This window comes from Leuciscus leuciscus, assembly GCF_965113295.1.
Source record: "Leuciscus leuciscus genome assembly, chromosome: 19".
Taxonomy (NCBI): domain Eukaryota; kingdom Metazoa; phylum Chordata; class Actinopteri; order Cypriniformes; family Leuciscidae; genus Leuciscus; species Leuciscus leuciscus.
In genome coordinates this window covers 35,418,283-35,428,282 of record NC_138743.1, presented here as the reverse complement: position 1 = coordinate 35,428,282, position 10,000 = coordinate 35,418,283, and the positions used below count along the sequence as shown (strand labels likewise).

At 41.1% G+C, this 10,000-nt stretch overlaps 2 protein-coding genes across 2 annotated transcripts; both read left to right on the top strand.

The window, feature by feature from the left end:
- Positions 1-1,067: 1,067 nt before the first annotated feature.
- On the top strand, positions 1,068-3,188 carry LOC309482809 (uncharacterized protein). The gene is made up of 6 exons (XM_082148351.1): positions 1,068-1,791; positions 1,884-1,946; positions 2,068-2,109; positions 2,255-2,277; positions 2,529-2,681; positions 2,789-3,188. Exons 1-5 carry the CDS (start codon positions 1,077-1,079, stop codon positions 2,643-2,645), a joined length of 960 nt encoding a protein of 319 aa, XP_082004477.1. The 5' UTR covers positions 1,068-1,076; the 3' UTR covers positions 2,646-2,681; positions 2,789-3,188.
- Positions 3,189-4,174: 986 nt separating this feature from the next.
- LOC309482669 (uncharacterized protein) lies at positions 4,175-6,763 on the top strand. Its single transcript, XM_082148133.1, has 3 exons — positions 4,175-5,124; positions 5,211-5,358; positions 5,462-6,763. The coding sequence occupies exons 1-3, from the start codon at positions 4,243-4,245 to the stop codon at positions 6,532-6,534; spliced, it is 2,103 nt and encodes a 700-aa protein (XP_082004259.1). The 5' UTR covers positions 4,175-4,242; the 3' UTR covers positions 6,535-6,763.
- Positions 6,764-10,000: the final 3,237 nt, after the last annotated feature.

Here is a 10,000-nt window from a genome sequence, read left to right as displayed (position 1 = left end):
ATACAGCTGTTATTTAAAAAGAGTATATGTGTTTGTTAAGGTGAATGTTTCATCATTGATATCTTACTATGTAGGTTACTTGAATACAATGTTTAAAATATGTTAACAGTGCAGTAAGATGTAATGGAGGATCAGACCTGCAGACATTAAAAATGAATGAATAAATAAATGTGATAATAGGAAAATAAATAATGGAATAAACGCATTATTTCCCCCCTAATTTATTATTTTTTGCTTTTATATTTTAATGTTTTTTTTAATTATTTTTAATTTTATTTATTTATTTTTTCCTTTTATTTTTATATTTATTTATATATTCATTTATATTTATTTATTCCAATTTGTATTTATTTCCAGATTTATTTATTTTAACCTTTATTTATTTCAATTTTATTTATTCTTACATTTCTTTGCCGTGCATGATAATTAGGTGGGTTGGTCTTGCTTACCAAATATAAAAAATGAATTAACAAATAAATATTTTTATGTATATGTATAAAAGCAGAAAATAAATAAAGGGAAAAAATTAAAAAAATTATTTTATCAAGTCGTTTATTCCTTTATTTATTTTCCTATTATCATATTTATTTATCTTTTTATTAATTTACATATGTATTCATTCATCTTTAATTTCTGCAGGTTTGGTCCTCCTATAATGTAATTAATGTCACACACACACACATATATTACATTTTAATGACAAAAAATACATATATGTGTGCAATTTAATGGTATAATTTAACATTTTTAATTAGTTAAACTTGTTAAAACTTTTTATATATACATTTATACATATATATTTTTATATTAAATATTTATTACAAATATATTAAGCAATTTTAATAATGAATATTAAATAACGCAAATTTATTAAACGCTACTTTACTTCTTTTTTTAAGTCTCTTGTGATTTATTCATTTAAGAAACAGTAATATTATGGAATATTATGGGAATTTAAAATAAATGTTTTATATATATCACTGATGCTTTAGTTAACTGTCTTATTTCACTTTGTTAAGTATTTTCATGCTTATGCTGAGACGCTAATAAATACATTATGATTTCAGAAAAGCATCATGAAGAAAACAGTGTTTTTTCCCGGGAAAGTCAAAGTGTCTTTCAGGAAAGGACCATCAGGCCATTTACGCCGGGACCCATCAGAAGAGGCAAAAAGAATTAAAGACAACCCTTCACTGCAGGACAAGTCAACACCTCAAAGAGAAGACCTGGTCAAGTTGAATGCCCGTTCTGTTGTGTTAAATAGAGGAGGGGATGTCTCTGACAAGCAAGAAGTGTTGGGAGAATACATTCTTCAGTTCGGCAAGTACAAGGGCAAGTCTTTCAAGTGGTTATTAGAGAATGACGTCAGCTATGCTTTGTACCTGTCCGATAAGGTTGAGGAAGAAGAACAGGCTGGGCAGTTCCATCCAGAGGGTCCATGCAAGGATAGTCTCATTTCCTTTCTTGAGTACTCAAGAAGCTTTAAGGAAATTGAAGACCTTAAACAGTATCTGTCTCAAAGACCAGATCCAGTGGCAGTTTTGACAGAGGATGACACTACTGTTGGATTTGGATCAAGAACACAAGACACTTGGAGGAAAATTTGGGATACCAGGGCAGACGGATATGCTTCCTTTATAATGAGGCAGAAGTGTGTTCCAGGCAGCAAAATGTACAATTTGCAGCAGTATCTTTTAAAACAGCTGACCAAAACCACTCCTCCGTCGCCCTCACCATCAGCTTCCACTGCAAGATCCCCTGTTCCTTCCACTACTGCCTCGGATCAGCCTGGTGAGTTAATACAATCCATGCAAATTTGCTTATATTGATTCTTAAAGCCTACTGATGCATTTGTTTACTATAAAATGTATTTTATTTTATAGTAATGGAGGAGGATGAAGAACTGGAGAGGATGATGCTGAGTCTTTCTCCAACAAAATATCTGAGTAAGTAAATCATGTGTCATGTGTGTTATATATATACCCATGTCAAATTCAGCATCTTTATGACACATAAAATTGCACATACTGGAGAGAAATCATTTAAATTATAATGCTTGATTTTTAGGATCATCTGCAGCCATGGGATCCACAGTATTATCTACAACAGGTTACTTTCCACATCAGTTTTGGAGGCGTATTCCTTTACATACAGACTTATCCTCCATTTCTGATTTGTATTATCTTATTTGTTGTTTTGGCAGTGTTCTTGCCTGTTCTAAAAAACATGTTCTTTTGTTCTAACTACTGTTAAGGTTTGAATATACCAGTGGTGAGGGTGAGTGCACTTCATGAATTGTATGCATGCTATTTAAACTGTTTTTATTTGTTGTGAAAAGTGGACTGTTTACTTACAGACATTTGAACATTATTAGAATGTGCATTACTAGAATAAATAAAAGAATAAATAGAATAATATAATAAATAATGATTCTAGTCATTCAATGTAATCAAGACAATCAAATACATATCATGTACATTCAGTGTTTTAATATGTTTTTAATTTCCTCCTTGTGCTTTTCCTTGCAGGTCTGCCGCAGCCTCCATCAACACCAGCTCCTGTGTGTAGGCCTTCTTCATGGGGTGAAGGCTCTGTACCACCTCGAGCAGCACAATCAGCACCTGCCCCAATGCCATCTGCACTGACTGAAACCCCTGTTCCCAGCTACTGGAACAAAAAAAGTAAAGACAGTTAAACACACATGCATTCAATGTGTTATACATGCAGATACACACACACACACACATATATATATATATATATATCCTTTGCTTTGTGTTCCATGCAGTTCTGCCACAGCCTTCACCGACATCACATGCCGTCTCTAGTTCTCCCAGTCCACCAGCTCCTGTGAGTAGGCCTTCTTCACGGGGTGAAGGCTCTGTACCACCTCCTGCAGCACAATCAGCATCTACAGGTCCTGCATCAATGGAAGTACCTAGCTACATGCAGGATATTAGCCACTGGAACTGCTCTCTACACCAAAGAATCTGGATGAAAACAGAGATGGAGTCCATGGGGCTCTGGCCAGGATCACACCCAGTGAGACACCTCATGAACATGGTCTCCTTGTGGCGCTATCCACCTCAGCCTGAGCTTATAGAGACCAGCATGGGCCTTCCGTCTCCTAAATACTTCCAGCTCCATCCCTTTTTCATCTGGAAACCTGAGCACAGTATAAGTGAAAGGCTTAGGAACAACTACATCCTGCCCTGTCTCTACAGCTGTCCAAATCCTCATGTTGTGTCCTCTGGTGTGGGAAGACCCCGAGTCATCCTTGGCACTACTGGGCAATATTACATCCTTGCATCACGTCTGTGCTGTAAGGCATGTAAAAAATACTGGTTCGCTGATAAGCCTCAGTAGGTGGACATGCTACCACAGCGATTCAGGAACATCTTGCCAGCCTTCCTCACCCATAAGAAGGCCATCTGTAAAACAGTGATGGATGAGCTGAGGCGCTCTGGAAATTCCCCCAATGACATGGCCAACCAGCTGTCTGAGGTTCTTCACCTTAAGTTTGAAAGAGCCCACCTGGCTTACCTTCTCATTGTGCAGAACGTCAGGGATGCTGAAGCAGGGCTGTATGGCCAGAAAACCATCACAGGGGCATTGAGGAAGGATGACACACCTGCACCGTTTGGGGGTTACGAAGATACTGATGGGTGGCATGGGGTGTCTGTGTCTGCACATTATCTGGTGGAGTGCCTGCTTCAGGAATATCAGCGGCAAGAGACAGCTCTCACTCAGCTCCTTCAAGGCACTTTTGGACAGGTGTTCAGGTCAGATCACACACGCAAAGTTGCTAGAAAAGTGACCCTCTCATCTGGCACAATGTCATCCTATGCTGTGATGAACGAAAACTGGATGATCCTGTCCTGGGTGATGCTGCAGTCTGAGAGTGAGCAGTCCTTAACATCAATGTACTGTGGGATGGCCAATCGCTACAGTGCTGCTGGCATACCCAAGGCCAAGTACCAGTGGGTGGACAGGTAAGCATAATTACATCTCATCACACATCACATAAAGTAGTGTAAGCAAAGGTAATGAATACATTAAAATTTAATTTAATTTTCCTTTTATGTACTTAGGGACTGCTGTGCCGCTTTCAGAGTGATGGACCCAGGACCGTATGAGCACCAGCAGTGGGAAGCTTGGAGGAAAACTGATGCTACTGTGGCAGAGGTTACATCAGGAAACCTCAAGAATTTACATGCCGCTTGCCAGAAGTACAATGAGGACATGGTGGTCAAACTAGACTTGTTTCACTGTATGCGGCGATTCACCAGGGAATGTGTTTCGGAGCACCATCCTCTGTATAGTTCCTTCTGCCAGTTCCTCTCTTCTGCCTTCTCTGTAGTAGATCAGAGTGACCTGGAGAAACTGAAGAACGCATACAAGTTCTGTGGAATTGAGCCTGCTAATCCCACCAAGCAGCACATCAGAGCGCACTGCAGGACAAAAGTGCCACATCCTCAAGAGCTGGTCCAAAGAGTGGAAGAAGTACTCCACCATTTCCATCTTGCAAAGGATCCCAACAACATCTTCCTTTTTAAACCCTCAATGTTAAAATTGTGGTGGATTCAGCGTATCCATATCCTTAGAGGCTGTCTGAGTGACCCTGAGGTGGAGGAAGGAATCCTCTACAGACATGGTGGAACCCTACAACTGAATCATGTCAAGGGTGAAGGAGCTGCTGTGCCCATCTGGATCCCTGTCAGAGGCACTTCACAGCAGGAGGGGTTTCATTTCCACCAGGCTCACTGGGTAACGGGCAATCGCGTCTCTCCTGAGCTGTTCCAGGCGCAGGGTATGACTGGTGTGGCACGCTGGAATTATCAGCGGCTGGTGGACCTGAAGCAGCCTGGGCTTGTCTTACCTGGAGTGTTTGACCCTGTTTTGATGATGGAGTTAAACAGGGCATCTATAAAAGTGACAGGGCAACCCAAATATCCAGCCTTGCACATCTCCAGCAGGGACACAGGAGAGAGGTTTGGCCTACAGTATGTGGAGCCAGGCTGTCGACCTGTGCCTCTTGACTTTGACAAACACAAAAGCAGGAAGACAGACCTAGAGATGCAAGAAGAGTCTTCATCTGGCATTGACTTTTCATTTCCATCTCAGGTAACTTCTTTGATAACAGACTTTTAATTTTAAAAAATACTTTATAATTCTCGCTCGCATATTACACTCATTTTGCTCAATTTCAGAAACGCTTAGAGGATTCCTCTTCTGCTGAGACCCTTCTTGCTGCTGATCCAGAGGCCACCCCACAGGCTGTGATTTTTCACTGTTTTTCTACTCCGAGTGCTGTGACAGTGAAGGAACACACATCTGAGGAGTTTCTTTTAGATGCAGGTAATTATATTATTCATACATCAATGTGTGTTTAATCTGTCTGCCTAATCTATGCACACAAAACAGAAATACTTCATTTAATAATTTTGTGAATCTCTTTTAGAACTGCCAAGCACACCACCACTGCCTATAGCTGCTTCTCCCTGTGCCGCTCGGACTGGACCCATTAAGACAGGGGGTCGAGTCTTTGTGTTGGACCATAACAGATGGACAGATCCAATGAGAAATGTCATTGATGGTTTGCTGGCCAAGCACCACGGGAGCAAGGACCTACTTACAAAGGTGGATGCTGAATATGCTGCTATGGTACAGAGTGCCTGCACTGACCCCAACAGCCTTCTGCACTCAACCACAAAGCAGCACATAAGCAGGTACATAAAACACCTTGCTAAAAAAAAGAACACTAATGCTTCACTTAACACCAGTCCAGAAAAGCTCCTGGAGACACAGCAGTTATGGCAGCGTCTTCACTCAGGCAGTGAAACCATCAGTGTCCCAGTGACAGTACTGCCACCTGCCCCAGTCAATCCACCCGCAAAGAGTGTTCCTGAGGCTGTCTCTCTGGACCAGGCAGCGCTTGAGAAGATGGTGAAGGACATCATAGAGAAGCAGCAGGCAGTTCAGCAGCAACAACAACAGCATATGCTGCAAAAAAAGCACACTAGATCCTGTTTAGCCTGTGGTCAGCCTAAGTCTCGATACATGGGTGATGGCACCTCGATACATTTCTTTTATCAAGGTGGTGATGTTAAATACTTCTACTGCTCCAAGAAAGTATTTGACACATATTCAGCAGAGGGCCTGACCAACCCCAGAATGCCTTTTGAAGACTTTGCAGAGACTCCTTTTTTTCAGCGGGAACTGGAGGCCTCTAAGCAGAGAGGAGCAGAAACGAAGAGGGTGATTGAGGAGAGGAGCAAGAGGAAGTCATTGGTGGAGCATCCTACTGGTCGTCTGTGCAGATTCTGCCACCTGCCACTGAAACAAGGACCCAACAGTCCTCATATTCACACTGGTTTCCCTGGAGTGACAGGCAAATACATTTACTGTCCTGCTAAAGTGTTTTCCCTTTATCAGGCTCAGGGAATGAGTGCAGAAATTTCATGGAGAGACTTTCAGCAGTCTCCGTTCTATGAGGCTGAGAAGCAGAGGTGGATTGAGGAAAAGAAAAAATGACTTCACTGGTAAATGACATGCCCAGACCTCAAATACTGTTTTATAACACAAAGACATTCCTTGCACAATGTTATGCATATATGTATAAACAACATATTACTGCACTTTTAATATAGATATTTTAAAGATTACATTTATTTCCATTTGTTCACTAAAATACCAAAAGTTTTGTCCTTGTTTGCATTGCATTTTAGTGTGTTTTTAAAGTTAATTTTATTGACTTGCATTATTTTATCTTGCTCAGATGTGTAAACACTAAATAATAATAACTGTTAATATTGAACTCTGTACATAATTATTTAATTTAAAATATTTCTTGTTTTTTCCTGTATTCTCCACAATTTTAGATTTTATTATTATTAATGTTGTTGTTGTTTAATCTACAAGTATTTAATACATTACCTATATATATATATATATGTATATCTGTACTATAAATAAAACAAAACTCTCTATTTGGTGTTTATTGGTTATATTTCATATATTTTGGATTTTTGTACATAGTTATACAAATATAATGTGAATATCTCAAATAAAGGTCTAAAACATCAAAATGTTCTTTTCAATTATTCACATTCAAATGTTTTCTATATTAAAGATAACTATATCTTATTATAATGTAAATGTTTATTAAGTTAATTGCACATTTTTTACATCCTACACAAGAACAAATATTACAAGTTTTATTTCATTTTTGTGCACAAAGTTCTTTTATTATATGTTAATCGTACTTAAAGTGTATCTAGATTTAAAAATGATTACCAATTCATTTTATGGTATTTGTGGCAGAGACGGGAATCGAACCTCTAATTTGGTGTATTATTTCTGGCCCGCCTCCCTGGAATTTCCTCCGTTCCTATTGGCTAGCAGCGCTCTACACCTACGTGCGACTGGCCTTCGCGTGTTAGGCGAACGTGATGACCACTACACTACAGAAACCTCATGGTCCTTTGCGTGTGCTTTTTCGAAGATGGCTCCGTCCCATAACCTGCCCTGCAAGCAGTGTGACAGTCTGTACATTCCACAAACAACAGAACAAACCTCATTCGGCATGGCAGTGTGCCTACAGCTCCTTGGTACGATGGCCTTCACCGGTCTCAAAAGTAAGGACTTTGTAGCGAATGTCAGCATGTAGATTAAAAACACCTCCACTTGTTTCCGCCCAGTTTTGAACTGGGGACCTTTCGCGTGTAAAGCGAACGTGATAACCACTACACTACGGAAACTTCCGCTGGAGAGCAGTCCGACCTCTTCTAGCGTACGCTTGTTCAAAAGCGACTGAAACGATAGACTGCCCAGTGTTCTTAAAATGGCAAAAAGCAGCTATTTAAAAAAAAAAACGTTATTACGCTACAGGAAACCTCAATGGTCATTTGTTTTATTTTTGTCCTTTTCTAAAGAGTTTACGCTGCAAATCCCCCTGCAAGTGTACTGGCCTGCTCAACAGAAAACCACATAAGAAATTCTCGCCAACACTACCCACAGTTTCCGCCCAGTTTCGAACTGGGGACCTTTCGCGTGTGAGGCGAACGTGATAACCACTACACTACGGAAACCTGTCTTTCAGGGTGCAGACAGAAATCTTCTGGTGCACTCTTGTTAAAAAGCGTATAACGGTAAAGAGAGCTGAACCCTCCTGGCGTGGCAAACAGTTTAAAGTTTCTATCACAATCCCACCGCTGTTTCTGCTCGGTTTCGAACCGAGGACCTTTCGCGTGTTAGGCGAACGTGATGACCACTACACTACAGAAACCTCATGGACCTTTGCATTTTTTTTTAAAAAGAAAAGAAAAAGAGCTGGGTGGGAGGAGCCTGCACCAGACATTACCCTGGCTGAGCATGGTGGCATGTGCGGCGGAGCATATTGTCCCAACGTCTCATAGGTACAGCTCGAGTTTCTTTTCATTCACGCATAAATCTTTCGCCTTTTACTAAAAATTTCCGTGGAGGGGAACATTTACGAGTTTCTGGTATTTTTGGATGCCCTGCTCACAGCAGAGCTACATGCGTTTGTTAAAAAACAGAGGACTTTTTGCGGCTTGCTCCGAAAAGATATTTTTGCAAAAACCACCCACAGTTTCCGCCCAGTTTCGAACTGGGGACCTTTCGCGTGTGAGGCGAACGTGATAACCACTACACTACGGAAACCTGCCGTCAGGTTGCAGACAGAAATCTTCTGGTGCACGCTTGTTAAAAAGCGTATAAAGGAAAAGAGAGCTGAACCCTCCTAGCATGGCCAAAAGTTTAAAGTTTCTGTCAAAACACCACCACTGTTTCTGCTCGGTTTCGAACCGAGGACCTTTCGCGTGTTAGGCGAACGTGATGACCACTACACTACAGAAACCTAATGGTCCTTTGCGTGTGCTTTTTCGAAGATGGCTCTGTCCCATAACCTGCCCTGCAAGCAGTGTGACAGTCTGTACATTCCACAAACAACAGAACAAACCTCATTCGGCATGGCAGTGTGCCTACAGCTCCTTGGTACGATGGCCTTCACCGGTCTCAAAAGTAAGGACTTTGTAGCGAATGTCAGCATGTAGATTAAAAACACCTCCACTTGTTTCCGCCCAGTTTTGAACTGGGGACCTTTCGCGTGTAAAGCGAACGTGATAACCACTACACTACGGAAACTTCCGCTGGAGAGCAGTCCGACCTCTTCTAGCGTACGCTTGTTCAAAAGCGACTGAAACGATAGACTGCCCAGTGTTCTTAAAATGGCAAAAAGCAGCTATTTAAAAAAAAAAACGTTATTACGCTACAGGAAACCTCAATGGTCATTTGTTTTATTTTTGTCCTTTTCTAAAGAGTTTACGCTGCAAATCCCCCTGCAAGTGTACTGGCCTGCTCAACAGAAAACCACATAAGAAATTCTCGCCAACACTACCCACAGTTTCCGCCCAGTTTCGAACTGGGGACCTTTCGCGTGTGAGGCGAACGTGATAACCACTACACTACGGAAACCTGTCTTTCAGGGTGCAGACAGAAATCTTCTGGTGCACTCTTGTTAAAAAGCGTATAACGGTAAAGAGAGCTGAACCCTCCTGGCGTGGCAAACAGTTTAAAGTTTCTATCACAATCCCACCGCTGTTTCTGCTCGGTTTCGAACCGAGGACCTTTCGCGTGTTAGGCGAACGTGATGACCACTACACTACAGAAACCTCATGGACCTTTGCATTTTTTTTAAAAAGAAAAGAAAAAGAGCTGGGTGGGAGGAGCCTGCACCAGACATTACCCTGGCTGAGCATGGTGGCATGTGCGGCGGAGCATATTGTCCCAACGTCTCATAGGTACAGCTCGAGTTTCTCTTCATTCACGCATAAATCTTTCGCCTTTTACTAAAAATTTCCGTGGAGGGGAACATTTACGAGTTTCTGGTATTTTTGGATGCCCTGCTCACAGCAGAGCTACATGCGTTTGTTAAAAAACAGAGGACTTTTTGCGGCTTGCTCCGAAAATATATTTTTGC

Bases quoted from the DNA above. Each gene is read 5' to 3' on its own strand.
- LOC309482809 (XM_082148351.1), top strand. From the start codon at position 1,077: ATGAAGAAAACAGTGTTTTTTCCCGGGAAAGTCAAAGTGTCTTTCAGG. The intron at 1,792-1,883 runs GTGAGTTAATAC...TTTATTTTATAG, and splicing joins TACTGCCTCGGATCAGCCTG to TAATGGAGGAGGATGAAGAA. The intron at 1,947-2,067 runs GTAAGTAAATCA...CTTGATTTTTAG, and splicing joins TTCTCCAACAAAATATCTGA to GATCATCTGCAGCCATGGGA.
- LOC309482669 (XM_082148133.1), top strand. From the start codon at position 4,243: ATGGTGGTCAAACTAGACTTGTTTCACTGTATGCGGCGATTCACCAGG. The intron at 5,125-5,210 runs GTAACTTCTTTG...GCTCAATTTCAG, and splicing joins ACTTTTCATTTCCATCTCAG to AAACGCTTAGAGGATTCCTC. The intron at 5,359-5,461 runs GTAATTATATTA...AATCTCTTTTAG, and splicing joins GGAGTTTCTTTTAGATGCAG to AACTGCCAAGCACACCACCA.